Genomic DNA, 16,918 nt, shown 5'->3' on the forward strand with positions numbered 1-16,918 from the left:
TGGGCGCTATGGGCGAACAAATGGGCGCCAATGTATTTGCTATGTAAACAACTTGACGCAGGACATGAAAATGAAAACTGCATCGGGCTGAAACTAGCAAAAAACTAGAATCGATTTCTACTCACCCTATAGCGGTTTGCGCTAATTTGCTCGACTTGAAATCTCTTTGGACAGTTGCACTGAGAGACCTGACGACTCACCTGCAAAATTGTGTTTTTGTTAGTCATATTACAGAAAAACTCAATGTAGATGATAAGAATGCACTGGAAAAAAAAAAATATTTTCATACATTAAATCAAGATACATTTACTTGAGATAGTAAGTCTTGTTTGATAATTAAAATATAAACTGAGTTTACGCTTAAAACAAGAAAAAATGTCTGTCAGTGTTGTAAAAAAAATAAACTTAAAGAGATAGTTCACCCAAAAATTACCCTCATGTTGTTCCAAACCTGTAAGACTTTTGTCCATATTCAAAACACCCTCCATAGTCAGTCAAAGCAACTACCACTGTGACGCTTCATAAAGTTCATTAATAGATAGTAAAACTAATCCATATGAATCAAGCGGTTTAGTCAAAAAGAGTCTGAAGAGACTCGATCACTTTATATGATGAACAGACTGAATTTATTATTTTTTACCACATATAAACGTTCATCCACGCACACATCAGATCTGGTAAACGGAAGCTTGCGCATGTTCGCTTGACGTGCGAGAACCAATGAGGTTCATCCTTGTTTGTTACGCAGCACCAGGTTCACTTTCGTGCGTTACACAGCACGCTTGAGCTTCCGCGTCTAGCAGGTTCGGTTGAGCTTCTGTTTATGTTCTCTGATCAATGTTTATATGTGAATAAAAGCCTAAATTAAACCTGTTCATCATATAAAGCGAGCAAGTCTCTTCTAAAGCGCTCAATTCATATGGATTATTTTTACGATGTCTTTATGAACTTTTTGAAGTGTCAAAGTGGTAGTTGTGTAGCTGTCAATGGAGGGACAGAAATCTCTCAGATTTAATTTAAAAGATCTTCATTTGTGTTTCGAAGATGAATGAAAGTCTTATTGGGTTGGAATGACATAAGGGTAAGTGATATATATATATTTTTTACCTTTTTGGGTAAACTAAACCTTTAATTCAATTGGGAAAAAAACTAATCCCACTGACAGATATTTTCTTCTTTTTTTAAGCATAAACTGATTTTTATCAGACTTTATAAGACTTATATCTTAAGCAATTTTCCTTCTCAAGTAAATGCATCTTGATTTAAGAAATTTTAGATATCAAAAACAAAAATTCCAAGATTTTGCAGTGTGTATATGATGAAACAGAACTACACATACCTCCTCATTGATTTGGTCTACATCTATTGCTTTTCTGTAAGGGTCTCGGCTTGGGTGGAGGGCACTCACAAATTCATAGTAGTCAATGAATCCATCACCGTTTACATCAAATATGTTAGCAACAGCCGTCATTTCCAGGGAGTTGGTGGGAAATTCTGTCCATATGCAAAGGCAAATATTGTGAAGTTACATGCATATCAAACACTTTGATGCAAAAAAATTAGCAACCAAGAGTGTTAAAACTGCGCTTACTAGAGGCCAGAACATTGTCGATTAACTCCTTGTGAGTTATTCGGCCATCCTGATCTCGATCAATGCTACGAAAAACATCCAAAATCCGGGATTTGAGGTGACTTATCCACTGCATGTATCTTTTCCGCCAGATGTTGAAGTCAAAATTAGCAAACTCCTCCAACTGCATGTGCCAAAGAGAAGGTTCTTAGACCAGCCGTATAGATTCAAACACAAACATGTTCTTTTATCAAAGCTACAGCACAGTCATGATCACCTCTTTTAGCCTCTGTAGATGTTCCTCTAGTCTGCTCTGCCTGCCGTGTGCCAGGAGCCAGAGCTTCTGCCAATGACTCACCAGCTGACACATCAAGGGGGTTTGAGGGTCCAGTTTATCCAGTGGTAGAGGCACTGATAGCGGAGGCTTTGCCATGCCTCTTCTCTCTATTCATGCAATGCAATCCACAGAGATTACAGTTGAATGCATACACACAATAATCACAGTAATGAATCGCACTGATTCTCTACTCACTTGTTGGTGCCTTGCGACTGGGGGAAACTTGCTGCTTGGGAACCAGCTTGTGTTTACAGGATTTCGTGGCATTTTCAACTTCTGGTATCTTCCCTTTAATCTCATCCATAAAATCCTGCAAAAGCATCATTTTCTGAATTTAAACCTCATTTAAATGATGATTAAATGCTGTGATGTCATCATGATCTTGTTTTGATTTGAACTTTTTAGATTTTTAGAACTTTTTTAATTGTTGTACGTCAGTTTTATTTTAGTGTCATTGAGATACTATTGTAGTTTTTACTAATAGTTTGAATTAGTTTTTATTTTCCCCCTTTTTATTAAAAATCTTCCTTACATTTTTTGTCATTTTTATTATTATTATTTTCAAATATGTCTATATAGTTTTTTTAAGTTATTTTAGTACATCAAGTTAATATAATAAACAAAATTAGTTTTTTATTATTATTTTATTATATTATTTTAATTCAGGTAACAACAAATGTGTTATTTATTGTTTTAGTTTTACTTAACTTTAACACATTTTTAAGACTAAAAGCAAGTAATTGTTTTTGATTTTTCTAAGACAAGACAAAACAGGATTTAAAAAAATAAAAGCTTAGATCAAAAGTTAACATCATATAATACCGGTAATATATAATTCATTCATTTTTGATCATAAGCACAGTTATCTAAGATTATATAAACAACCATAAATCTAATCATTAAAGGTGAATTAAAGCTCAAAGAAGGTGAAATATGGAAAGAGGACCTGACTTTGATTTTGCCTAATTTTATAAAGGTTATTAAAGTATATGCACAGGTGTGAAATTTTATAAAAAGTGTATTAAAATGCACTTTTTCCTTAGGTCAGTAATGATTGTAGTAAAGACATACAGTAGTGTCCAAAAGGGATGTCTGGACTAGGAAAATGGACCTTTATCCTTTATTCAAATATTATAAAAAAAATTATAAAAAAATTGGTAGTGTCACACCGCATGGATTTGTTTGTGTTTTCCCGCTCCTTGTCAGTTGGCATGGTTATTCATTTGATTTTATCATTATGTTCAGGCGTGTGTCTCGTTATCACCCCTATTTAACTTCCGTTCAGTTTGTGAGTGTTTGTCGGGTCTTGTCAGTGTGTACATGTGTTAAGTTGGTTGTTCTGTTCCTGATCTTGTTCCTGTTCCCGAGATTCTGTTTTGTGAAGATTTGAGTTTACTTCTAAATAAAGACTGCTGCACTTAGATCCTGTTTTATCTCTTCTGCAACCAATGCTGACAGAAGAACTGAACTAAACATGGATCTAGCAGCAGTGAAGATTCTCCTCCTCTCCCAGGGGGATCTGTCCCTGGAGGTCCACACACAGAGGTATTTGGATCTATGACACCAGCCTCTTGGTGTTTTTCCGGGCAGTTTTCCCGAAGACGGGAAACACAGTGTTCTAAGAATCTTTATCAAAGTCTGTTTGTTTTGCTATTTTGTCTTCGGGTGCTTTAATACAGCCACCAACTTTTACAGTTGTAGTCAATGTACGCTTTTTTGAGAGCTTTTTGTTTTTCTTGCCAAATAAAAAAATAAAAAAAATTATAATAAAAAAAATTATAATTTAAAATGAACCAAGTTCAGTGTTTTGTTCTTCCCTCATATTTAAATTTTTAAAAATTCTAATATATTTTTAAATATTTTCCACACATTTCGATGGTTCCATCAGACTTGTAGTAAAATAATAAAAAAAATAAAACAATATTCCCTCTGAGCAACACTTTTGGCCACTACTGCATGTACAATATGTATCTGCTTTTCTAAAAGGGTTAGTTCACCCAAAAAAAGAAAATGCTGTCATCATTTACTCACCCTCATGTTCTTCCAAACTGTATGACCTTATTTCTTCAGTGGAACATAAAAGAAAATTATTTCTCAACAGAAGAAAGAAGTCATATGTGTTTGTACTGACTTGAGGGTGAGATAATGTGGACAGCATTGTCATTTTTGGGTGTTTAATATGAATAGGTTATTATTGGGTATTAGTACCGCATGCTGAGTGATGAGCTCTGCGGTGATCTCTAAGTCTTCAGGCAATGGCTCCTGCTCCTTTAGACTGAGAGACTCTTCAGTGGAAGAGATCCAGTCCAGTAACCGCTGTACCTCCTCTCTCTCTGCCTCTAGAGCAGTCAGTGTGGTCTGGATCCTCTCGGCCTGCTGCTTCGCCCACATCTGGACCTGATGCATGAAATCACACGTGTACATATAACACGCTTATACTTCTACACTGAGAACAGTCAAAAACAAACAACACAACAGTGACCGCCAAAAGTTCTTCATGCACATTCAAAATTCTAAGCCTGCACTCTCAGAAAAGTCCAATATATTTCTTATAATCTCGCTGTCTATAGTTTTATAGTACCACCACCAGTAAGTAGGAAACTGACTTGATTATATAATTTACAACATATCATTCTACTTACAGGGTGACAAAGACTCTGATTGGTGGAGCTCGCTTCAGGGTTATAATTAGTGTAATTATTTAGCAGGAGTTCAGCAATTATGTGATTTTTCAAAACCTAATTTGAAATCACTTTTACAGAACCATATTTCATCACTTAGCAGCAACCTCAGAGCTCATGGTAGGCCTGCCTTGAAGGTTTACACTGCATGTTATTGGTAAAAGTCCATTGATCTTTAGATCTTTAGATTAGATTTTCTGTTGCACAACTGTCAACAGATTGCAACTGTTAATATCTAGTAGGCCTGCTTATCCTCTAACTTGACTCACCTCCTCATAGCGAGTCTTTGTGATACTGATCCATGACTTGATGGTGATGACAGAGTCAGGGTGACAGGAGGACAGAATCTCTTCACCCAGTTTGCGAATGTTCTCTAGCTCCATCTGCTGATCGTTCAAGGAACTCATTGACTCCTGCAGATCACAGACACAATCATGCAACTCATGATAACATTGGCAGCGTATATAGTGTAAATAGTTGTTAGAGTGGCAGATACTAAATGTATTCAGTGTATACGGTTATATTTATTAAAATCATAAATGCATGCTGCCTTATTAGGTCATCCTTATCCAATAAACACTTTATTCCCACTATTAAATACCCGTAAGGCACTTTATTTCCACTTTTCAAATATTTTCTTAATTTTTATTGAAAATAAACGCCTGTCTAAGCTGATGTGAAATGAAAAGGGTGAAGAATGAGTTCGGAAAAAGGCGGATTCGAACTCGGGTTGATCGCATCAAAAGACAAACACCACCCACCTTACTCTCCATGCCACTGCTCCTGTTATCAGCAGGATTTCTTTTGTTTCTTGTAATTTTTTGTAATTTCATCAATGGTGGATGGAGTTAGTTTAAAGAGCCTCTGCCAACAAGGCGGGCTATAGACACTCTGTATAAATTTCTGGAGTAATAAGTGGGTCCATGTCCACCATACCCGATGACATGTACGAAATGCCAGAAGAGCCTCCTCTTCCTCAGGCAGCACTCCGTACTTCAGAACCCTCTCAACATCTGAAAGATGATCCAGGAACGAATGAACCATCACATCAAACTCTTCCGCCTGAGAACGACAGAGGTACAAAGTGTGCAAAATGTTGGGATTATCAATATGCCTGATTGTACGCTACTGTTCAAAAGTTGAAAGAAATTGCTTTTTTTCAGCAAGGATGCATTAAACTGATCAAAAGTGACAGTAGACAATTGTAGCCTAATGTTACAAAAGATTTCTATTTCAAATAAATGCTGTTCTTTTGAACTTTCCATTCATCAAATAATCCTGAAAAATAAAACATCACAGTTTCCACAAAAATCTGAAGCAGCACAACGGTTTTCAACATTGATAATAATAAAAAATGTTTCTTGAGCAGCAAATCAGCATATTAGAATGATTTCTGAAGGATCATGTGACACTGAAGACTGGAGTAATGATGCTGAAAATTCAGCTTTGATCACAGGAATAAATTACATTTTAAAATATTCAAATAGAAAACAGTTATTTTAATTGTAATAATATTTCACAATATTACTGTTTGTACTGTGTTTTTGATCAAATACATCTTGGTGAGCATAAGAGACATTAAAGACATTAAGAGATATATAAAAAAAACCTGTAAATGATAATGTACCTAACAAATAACAACAGTTTGGAAACATTCATCGCATTCAAGGGAAAAAAGACTATACTTTTTAATTAATATTATAAAGTCTTAGTAATTCTTTGCATGTTTTTGTCAATTTTATTAGTTTGTTTTAAAAATGCCTATTTAGTTTTTATTCATTTTTATGGTAACTTTATTTCGATGGTCCACTTTAGACATAATAATTATAAGTTACTTTGCAAATCCATGTCAACTAACTCTGATTAGAGTATTAGTAGACTGTCTATTAATATCTGCTAATACTATATTAATGCTCCCAACAGACTCACAACTGCCTATAAGTAACTTTGCCACAACGTCAAGTTATTCTACTAACCCGAACTCTAACCTAACAGTCAACTAATACTCTAATGAGAGTTAGTTGACATATAGTTAAAAAGTTTCTTATTGTTAGTAGAATGTCTAAAGTGGACCACTGAAGCAAAGTGTAACCATTTTTATATAATTTTTTTTAGAAATTCAACTTAACTTATTTTGTTTAAGTTTACGTTTTTTATCTATTTTATTTCTGTCAGCGTTTATTTTATTTCAGGTTTTCTTTTCTTTTTTTGTTAATGACAACACTACAGTACCTTGAATGTTATTTAAGTGCTTTGAATAAAAGTATCAGCCAAATGCACAGTGTAAATATAACTTCTGTGATCGAAGGTTCCACGATTATCATACAACGCAGTGGAGTGTGACGGTACCTGCTGAAGGGCCGCCTCTAATCGAGCCTGTCTGGACACCGAGAGCTGGCACACGGCCTCCCAGCGGCCCTCCAGCTCCTCCATCTGCTCCTGCAACCAGTGGGCATCAGCCATGCTGCTCCGTGTCAGATCCCTGACCGAACGCTTCAGGGTCCGGATACAGCTGGCACGCTTCCCGAGCTCACGCTGGAACACCTGCAGTCACAGAGAAGGTGTACGGGTCACCTAGCAGCTTAGACCTAAAGTCTACACTCTTAGAAGCAAACGTTTAGTGGGGTTCTATTTAGAACCACAGGGTTCTTGACTCAGTTTGAAAGAATCCTTTATGTCAAAAAGCTTCTATATAAAGACAATCGTCTTAAATGATTGCATGACACTTTCATGTTAAATGGGTTATTTCAATTTTTTTTTCTAATTATAAAGTATGTTTACAAGCTGATTCATAACATTTATGAATTAAAATAAAATTAATGAATTAAAACTAAATCCATATATGATCCCATGATGGGAACCCTTAAAAGATTCTATATGAAGTGCCTCACAGAACCCTTTAAGGTTCTATATAGAAACTTTTCTTCTAAGAGTGTATGCAATTTAAACCCTAACCCTCAAAATAATGAACTGGTTTGAGTAAGGTAAACTTAAATTAACAAATTATTTCAATCAAATTAACTTTTATGAGTATTTAGAACTTTTTTTTCTTTTGAGTTCACAAAATGACACATTTTTTTATGTAACCTGAATTGTTTCATTGTTTTGAGTTAGACAAACTTAAAATTAACTGAAACATGGGCTGGAATTTCTATTTCTCAGCATGCTTTGCCATGACACTCAAAAGGAAGTGTAAATGCTAAAATGAAGTGTTATTTAATGTTGTTTTGTGCAAAATGAATGGGTATAACACTTTATAATGACTGCACGCTATTAATCATTAGCTAAGCATTAAAGTGCCCCTATTATGCTATTTTAAAGTTTCCTAATGTTGTTTTGGAGTCTCCTACAACAGGTTTACATGCATCAAAGGTCAAAAAACTGTATAATTTTCTCATAATATACATTTGCACATCACCACATTTTCAATGATTCTCAAACGACTCGTCAGATGAATCAATCTCTCTAAATCCCTCCTTTCCGCGAGCTACTCTGTGATTGGTCTACATGCCCATTGCCATAAGAACATCAGCTCTGCTTGTCCTGAGGCTTCCTACACCGTAAACTAAACACAGTAACAAACGATGACGTCGATTTTACCATATCAATCCGAGCGCGAGTCCGATGATGAAACATTGGAAGAACTATTCATTCAACCCGAACCTTTAGCAGGACGTTTCAGTGATACACTACTCAGTTTGAGGTACATTATGAGATGTTGCAACTGTAATTCCTCACCATTAGCATTAACAAGTGCATGTCCATCAACAAACTGATTATTTTACTTATACTTATTTATTTACCAAGTATTTTTCAAATTTATTCCGGTGAACACGTGGAAACTGTATCAATAACAGTGCATACATTAGCCGAGCTCTAGCATGAATGACTGTAACATAAAGGTTGGTAAAACAAATCTTGCTCCATGCTTAATCTTTACTCAAAGTAGTGAGAATGACAGACAAAGCGAAAAAATCTGCCAGTTCTGCTTACTTAAACTTAAAAATGTTGATGTAAATGATTACATTTTGGGGGTTTGCCAACTTATTGGTTTTACAGTGTAATATATGCAGAGATATGTACCTTGTGCTTGTCAATCAGATTGTTGACCAGGTCTTTTTCACCACAGACAGGCACATCTTCAGCCAGCTGTGGCTCTGCCCTGTACAGCCAGTCATTAAGAGCCTGGAGAGCGTCAGTGAATCTCCCGGAAAACAGCAGAGCCTCTTCCAGCTTGTGTTGCCTTCGGGGGAAAAAGCACAACTTAGAGCTCAGAGAATATACTCAAATCACTACCGATCAGATGGTACAGCTCACATCAGACTCACCTCTCACTGGACTTCCCGCTGATGGTGTCCCATGAATCTCTGAGCTCGGACACCATGTTCTCCAGGTGCTGTGTGTCTTCTGGGCCCTGCGCTTTCTCCTGGAGTGAGCGGCCACTCTTCAGACAAGCCTCATACATGGGCCGCTTCGAGCGGAGAACTTTCTGGAACTCCTGAAGATATACAAATGCACTCCATAAATGAGCCATTGTGAAGAATTTATTTCTTTTGGGGTGAAATTTCCAGTGTGGTTTATATATATTATACTATAGATTATTTACTTTCCTGTCCATTTATTTTTTTTACATCACATTTTATGGGGCACCAAATGTAAAATGATGTAAAAGTAATTTTTGAGGATATTTTTTTCTGTCGTGTCAGTAGTTCCAATTTTGGTAACGTTTTATTTTGATAATCCACGTTCTCCTATAAGCAGTGTTTTTTAAAGGCATGTTTATAAAAGCTACTTAAAGCTAGCTAATTGAACTAAGGCCTAATCCTGGCTCAATCTAAGCCCTGTCTATTAAACATGTCTTTGCTGCTGACCTTTGATGATCCAATTAAACCATACTAATAAAAAATGACTTACATCACATTTGTTTCTCTTTGTGTGTGTGTGTGTGTGTATGTGTGTGTGTGAGAGAGAGAGAATTTGCCTTTTCTTAACCCTGTTGCTTATCCATTTCACTTTTGGTGTGAAAGGGCCTTTATATTAGCACAAAATCTAGCCTTTTTTGTTATTAAAAAACAAACTAGCAAGCCCAGCCCAGGTAAAAAAAAAAAAAAAAAAAAAGGTAATACAAAAGTAATGTAACACATTTTCCATAAATAGTTATTCCAAAAATAACTAACACAGTTACTTTGAGTAACACAATATTGTAACGCATTACTTTTAAAAGTAACTTTCCCCACTGACAATAAGTAAGTTTGCAACTATGTCAACTATCAGTATTAGTAGACTGTCTGCTGAATATCTGCCAACACTTTATTTTGATGCTCCCCGAACCTAACAGTCTTGAGTCTACCAATACTCTAATGAGAGTTAGCCAACATGCAGTTGCAAAGTTACTTAGGGTGTATTCACACCTGACTTGTTTGGTTCGATTGAATCGAACTCAAGTTCGTTTCCCCCCTTGGTGCGGATCTTTTGGGCAGGTGTGAATACAGCAATCGCACTCGGGTGCGGACCAAACAACCGAACCGAGACCCAGCTGAAGAGGTGGTCTCGGTACGGTTCCAAACGAACTCTGGTACGGTTCGTTTAAGGTGTGAACATGGCTACATTGAACATGGAACATGGCATTCATCTGTGATCCGTCCGGACCAGCTGCCACACGGTTCGGCACGCATGTGATTCACGGATTAACTACTAAATTTAACCATCATAGAGTGAAACTTTATCATTTGGACGTGTTCAAACAATTTTAAAAGCAAAAGAGGTGAAAATCGGGACTCGCGCGTTACCCAAAGTGCGCGCGCGCATGCAGAGAGAGAGAGAGAGAGAGAGAGAGGGGGGGGGAGAGATGCGCGTTTCAGACAGCGCTTGAATATCGAATTGATTCCTCTTTTGCGTTTCCTTGCCCTAGAATGGACACACATGCACACAAAATTATGTTAAAAACTCGTCTAACCGTCTCGGCAAGTATTTTCTCGGTAATATGTCATAGTTGATGTTTGTAATTTTTTTCGGTCCATGCATTCGGTCTTAAAGTGACAGCAGACACCCAATATTCCTACTGTTGTCTGTGTCATTTTTAATATTAATAAAATAACAAAATACAACTTTAAGAAAGATAAAACTATATTTAAATTCTTCAGTGAACAAATAGTGTTATTTTACATTTAGGCTTAATCATTTCTGTAGCCTACCTGAATACTACTGTTAGACTTTGTAACTTTGTTATTTAGTGTTTATCTCTGCTTGTAATTTGTGTATTTGTTCTTATTTTATTACTGACTGTTCACTTGTTTTTAATAATGTTTGAACTTTATCAGTTAAGAGCATGCTCTCTCCGCCAGAACCGTCTTGCAGCACATCTTCGTTTTCGCAAAATCCTAATTACAACATCGTATAGATGACATTGTATCATATGATGCTCATTAGTTTCTTCATATTGCGTTTGTAGAGAATAACACCAAATCAGTAAAAGAACAAATATTGCATTACGAAATATCTCCATGCTGAGCCTGTTTTTGCACTTCCTGCTTTCCCTGCTTGAGAATTCCTGTCCAATGAATAGACGACCTTAGCACACCTGTGGTTTTGTTTACAAATTTTGGTTCACTTGCAAAAAGAGCAGTGTGAAAGCAAACCGTACCAAACAAAAAAAATCAACATTGTATTTGGTCCGGACCAAAGCAAGTGAACTATCGGACTTTCCTGGTGTGAATACACCCTTATAGTTAGTCTAAAGTGGACTATTGAAATAAAGTTTAACCCCAATTTTTGCTTGCTATTATTAACATTTTCACTGGCCCCACCACAAAAGAATGATACATTTTTAACAATGCATTTTTGGGGGGATTTGCTAGAAATATTCATATTTTTAATTAAATGTGAAGATTTCCTTCCAAATTTTTTGGTTCATTAAATATTTTTGCTTTATAAAAAGAAAATTTCCTGGAAATTATACATACGGTGGCCGAGAGAGCTCCAAGCGCTGCAACTGAAGAAGTTTACAACACAACCAAACACAGCACAGCATCCATCAGCTGAATAGCTGTTCTTACGACAGAAATGTCTTAAAAAAGTTTTTAAAATATGCGTTATATATCTGTGTGTGAGTGTCTCAACCTTAAAACCTGAAATGTGAAGTACCTTTTGTTCAGTAAGCTGTTGTTTGATCTCTTCCTGTGACACAGCAATCTCTTTGTGTGTATCCAGTGTCTGTTCAACCTCCGTCATCCAGTCCACCAGTAAGTGCCATGATTCATTGAACTGTGGAAGTGGAAAGCACAAAAGCTTAGTAGTACTTGCCAAATGATTTCCTGGATACTTTGAACTAACTCTTTCTGTCTGTGTCGAAGTTCATATGAGAAGTGACAACCCGATCTCACGTTCTCAATTCGTACGAATTTTACGAGGTGGCTAATTCGTACGAATTCATATGACCTCACTCGTACGAATTCGCACAATTTTTGCTAAATCGTACATTTTACGAGTTGCCCAATTCGTATGAATTCATACAAATGACCTACCCCTGACTCCGTCCTAAACCTACCCATTACGTAAGTTTAGACAAATCTTACGAATTTGTACGATTGAGGTTGTATGAATTAGCAACCTTTTTAATCACTCGTACGAATTTGTACGAATTGGTCGTGAGATAGCGTTGGAAGTGAATACCTGTTTAGCATGTCTTTTGACGTCCTCAAGCGTTTTTCCCCTCTCTGTAGTGTGTTGGAGGAGTTTCTTGAATCTGTCCTTAACGGTCATGATCAGGTTCTGCACAACATCACAGTCTTCCTTCCTGCTGAGCTCAGACAGACGTGTGGCAGCATTCTCCACGCTCGTCTTCCTCTCTCCATAAGACTGCACCTCACCTATCAGCATCTACACACAAGATGACAAAATCACACAAACACGTACACTACCACATACATACACAAATCCATGTGCAGATGCACATACCCTGTGCTCCTGAAGCTGTGAGGAGATGGTGTCCAGGATGAAGCTGGGCGCAGGTAGAGTGTTTATGGTCTCCTCACACTTGGCCATTTTGGTCAGCAGGTCTTGGACATTACTGTTAAACTCCTTTGCAAGACCAAGTCCCTCTGTTAACTTTGCCTAAAAAAAGAATAAAAAAATGTTTTTTAAAATAAAATGTGAAAATACGGAAATAAAAATTAATAAAAACTATTGACATATTTAATAAAATAAAAAAAAAACACATCAAAATGACATTAAGAGCCGGGGGGGAAACTTTTGAACAGGATGAAGATGTCCACATTTATTTTGTTTAAATATATATATATATAAAAAAAAACATTAAGTACTGCCCTTCGGAAGCAACAGAATATACTATACATGTTTCCTAGAAGACAAATTTAGTACAAATTACCTTGATCTTCAAATTCAAAAAGTTTTCAACTCCCGGCTCTTAATGCATCGTGTTTCCTTCTGGAGCATCAGTGAATGTTTGAACCTTTTTTAATAGTTGTATTTGAGTCCCTCAATTGTCCTCAGTGTGAAAAGATGGATCCCAAAATTATACCGTGTAACGAATGGCCTTAATCAAAATGACCTAGACATCAGAAAACCTTCCCCCTCTCCCCTGTTGTCATCGGCCCTAAAACCAGTTCTCTTCAAAGGCTGTTATCACCTCGCCTCCACTGAACGATCTCAGCAAGAGACTGTGTCTACAAGCCTCAAAGACAGCACAGGAGACACTAGCCATTTGGTTAAAGACCAACTCCAATACACAAAGGACATTTACTCCATTCTTACCCACAAACTTTTCCCAAATGTTTATAGTATTTCTCCTGTGTTTTATGCATGGCCTAGTTATGATTCTTTTAGTTATGTTAGAGTAACTTCCAATGTTGATATCCAAAAATGATGTATCACTGCTTTAATGTCTTCAAATCCCCTTTCTTAGTATCAAAATAATCCCCTTTTGATTTTATAATCAATGGTGTACAACAAGTTTTGATAAATTGCATCATAAATATTTGTACCATACTTTTGTGTAAAGACTGCACAAATTCTCCATGCCAGCATGAACATGCAAATGGAGATAAGATGGAAATAAGACTTTCTCCAGGTCATCTTACTGTAGATTGGTCACCTCAACAAATGGGTGTGAACTGATAGGACCTTTAAGAGTATCTGATTAGGTCAGATCTTTGCTCAATCTCTTTGAGACAACATTCTCCTGTCTTCTTCCGGCAACTTCATCGTCAAGTTAACTTCTTTGGATTCAACGCGGACCACCCCAAGAACCCAAACGAACGCTTCAGCGCACTCCTGACAAAATCATCAAGAATCTCAAGAATCTCCTGCATCTGGACTTGTTCAGTCAATGCAAGTACCTGTTCGCAGCCTTTAGATGCGTTTCTAAGTTATTGTGCCCCTTCAAGGTGACCCTGATTCTCTGATGTTTCTCGTAGGTTGTGGTTAACTGATTGTAATCTTGCCATTCTCTTTTCTTCTCTCTCTCTCTTTCTTCACTTTTCTTTACTTTCTTGATTTTGTATACAATCTTTGCTTAGTTTAGTTGTGTGTGTAGCCTACCCTAGTTTTGTTTATTAAACCATTATATCGACGCTTTATTGTCTCTGTGTATGCCACATATCGAAGTCATTTAAACATCTTGATCTAGCGATACCTATGCTATTACCATGCTAGAACTTTATTTACTTTAGTTGGAAATGGTTATTCTTTCTTGGCCTGGAAGATAATATATTTGCTAGAATTAATAATTGATTATGCTTTCTGTTCACTGGATAAGCTGATTAAATATTTGTACTATTAATTCTGCCACAGTCAATTCTAAAAAATAATTAAAATATTTATAATTAATTATAATCCGTTTAAAATTAATTATAAATATATATTTTAAACTGTAACTCGTTACAACCGTTACTGCTGGAAAGGGTTCAAATATGCAAAAGATGCTAGAAAATGAAAATGTCTCAATATCATATGAAGCCCTCGTTTCCTAAAGGAAGGAACGGAGACGTTATGTCAGAACTGAACTGATGAATTGGGATCTTGCCTGAGAGCCCAAACACCTTCGAGTGTAAATTAAACGAGCCAATGCACATTGGTGTGCCGAGATTTGCATTGCGCGCTCCGCCCCGTCCCGCATTTAGGTTTTCGCTGAGGAGCCGAGCCGGTGACCCGGCCAATCAGCGTTGGTACAGCAATTAAGGCGAAGAAACGTAAAGCCTCCATTCCCTCCTTCAGGAAACGAGGGTTACATACGTAACCAAGACATTCCCTTTCATTTAGTCACGTTCAACGTTACGTCAGGATCCCTACCAAAGCACCACTATTGCTGCCTCTTCCAACGCTCCGTGTCCAGCCACCTGATCCCCCCACACCTACTGGAGTGGCAGATGGGACAGGGATTATGCAGAGATGGTTGATTACTGCTGTTCCGCTTGACCCATACAGTAAGACTATTGGATAACACTGGGAAAGTGTACCCTTTCCAAGCGGAAAGGGATGCTACGGAGGCCACATTCTGCTCGTAGGGAGGTATCATGTAAAGATTACACATATGGACTGGCCATTAGACAGTGCAAGATATGGAAGGTCTCTGAGGTATTTAGTGGGGAGTCAACACCGGCAGAGGCAAAGACACAGGCTCACCTGCAGGGGAAGCCGTACCGTGGAAGAATACACATATGGGATTACCGTAGGGATCACAACATATGGGCAACTAGCCTAGCACAGGTGTCAACCACTGGGCGTACTTACGAACGTTAGGCCTGGAGGCGGACGTATCCGCCACGTCTGACTGCCGAGGGTGGTGGAGGAAGTCCATCAGGGTTCGCCAGCTGGGGAACTCACCTGAGGAGCAAGATAAGCGCACGTATCCGGTCCTTAGGAGGGGAATGGGTCCCCAGTGTTACTGGCTACTTGAAACACGAAGATTATAAAATCTGGAAAACATGTTGGGTATTGCCCAGCCCGCAGCTCTACATATATCTGCCAGCTAGGTGCCGTGTGCCAGCACCCAGGAGAAAGCAACACTTCTGGTAGAGTGAACTCTCAACCCAAGGGGGCACAGCTCGCCTTTGGTCTGGTACGCCAAGACGATGGCATCCACTATCCAGTGAGCCAACCTCTGCTTAGAGACAGCCTTTCCCTTCTGCTGGACTCCTTAACAGACAAAGAGCTGGTATGAGGTCTTGAAGCTCTGCATTCTGTCTGCGTACAGACGCAAAGCGAAGACGGCACAGAGCAAAGAAAGGGCTGGGTCTTCCTCCTCCAGGGGCAGCGCTTGCAGGTTCACCACCTGGTCCCTAAAAGGAGTGATAGGAACCTTGGGCACGTATCCGGGATAACGTGAGAGTTAGCCCAAATTCCAGGCACAATTCGTTGACCGAAAATACTTGCAGGTCCCCTACCCTCTTGATGGAAGCCAGCGCGGTCAGGAGCACCATCTTCAATGACAGAATTTTCAGCTCAGTTGACTGCAATGGTTCAAAGGGGGTTCTCTGTAATGCTGTTAGCACCAATGAGAGATCCCAAGAGGGTACAGGGTGAGGGCGAGGAGGATTTAGCCTTCTCGCACCTCTCAGGAATCTGATGATCAGGTCGTGCTTCCCCACGGATTTACCATCTACTGCATCGTAATGTGCGGAAATAGTGCCAACATATACTTTCAGGGTGGAGGGAGACAGCCTTCGCTCCAACCCTTCCAGCAGGAATGAAAGCACAGCTCTGATCGGGCATCTCCGGGGGTCTTCCTGGTGAGGAGAACACCACTCAACGAACAGGTTCCACTTCAAAGCATAAGCACACCTCGTAGAGGGGGCTCTCGCCGAAGTGATAGTGTCTACCACTGCCTGAGTTAGATCACCTAAGTCCTCTGCATCCCGTTTAGAGACCAGACGTGGGTGGGGATTCCAGAGGTCTGGACGCGGGTGCCATATGGTGCCCCGTCTCTGAGAAGGTCCTTCCTCAGAGGAATGTGCCAGGAAGGGGCTGTCGCAAGGTGCATGAGTTCTGGGAACCAGGTCTGGTTGGGCCAATAGCTCCTCGTTCTCCTTGACTTTGCACAGTGTCTGTGCAAGTAGGCGTACTGGGTGAAACGTATACATGCGTAGGCCCCGGGGCCAGCCTCTAGATCAGCTGGATCACCTGCGGATGGAGTCTCCACTCTCCCGGAAGCACAGGCTGTCGTGATCTCTCTGCGAGATCCCAATTCTTCAGTTCAGTTCTGACGTAACATCATTTTTGGGACCTGGAGGATTTCTCTGAAGAAGATTGGGCAGTTTAAAGGGACACTTCACCCATTTGCATCAAGCCTTGTATCGTTAGAAACCCAGTCAT

At 38.7% G+C, this 16,918-nt stretch overlaps 1 protein-coding gene across 1 annotated transcript in view; it reads right to left on the bottom strand.

The window, feature by feature from the left end:
- The window catches only part of macf1b (microtubule actin crosslinking factor 1b), a 57,821-nt gene that overhangs the window by 9,711 nt on the left and 31,192 nt on the right, over positions 1 to 16,918 (bottom strand). The window contains exons 24-37 of the mRNA XM_084089581.1: positions 12,545 to 12,700; positions 12,260 to 12,466; positions 11,732 to 11,851; positions 8,917 to 9,086; positions 8,672 to 8,831; positions 6,938 to 7,132; positions 5,525 to 5,650; positions 4,858 to 5,001; positions 4,116 to 4,304; positions 2,103 to 2,217; positions 1,848 to 2,014; positions 1,592 to 1,754; positions 1,340 to 1,494; positions 126 to 200 (exon numbers count right to left, since the gene is read on the bottom strand). Coding sequence (XP_083945707.1) covers positions 126 to 200; positions 1,340 to 1,494; positions 1,592 to 1,754; positions 1,848 to 2,014; positions 2,103 to 2,217; positions 4,116 to 4,304; positions 4,858 to 5,001; positions 5,525 to 5,650; positions 6,938 to 7,132; positions 8,672 to 8,831; positions 8,917 to 9,086; positions 11,732 to 11,851; positions 12,260 to 12,466; positions 12,545 to 12,700 — 2,142 coding nt within the window. The remainder of the gene's footprint in view (positions 1 to 125; positions 201 to 1,339; positions 1,495 to 1,591; positions 1,755 to 1,847; positions 2,015 to 2,102; positions 2,218 to 4,115; positions 4,305 to 4,857; positions 5,002 to 5,524; positions 5,651 to 6,937; positions 7,133 to 8,671; positions 8,832 to 8,916; positions 9,087 to 11,731; positions 11,852 to 12,259; positions 12,467 to 12,544; positions 12,701 to 16,918) is intronic.

Source organism: Abramis brama (genome assembly GCF_963993115.1).
Source record: "Abramis brama genome assembly, chromosome: 17".
NCBI classification, from domain to species: Eukaryota; Metazoa; Chordata; class Actinopteri; order Cypriniformes; family Leuciscidae; genus Abramis; species Abramis brama.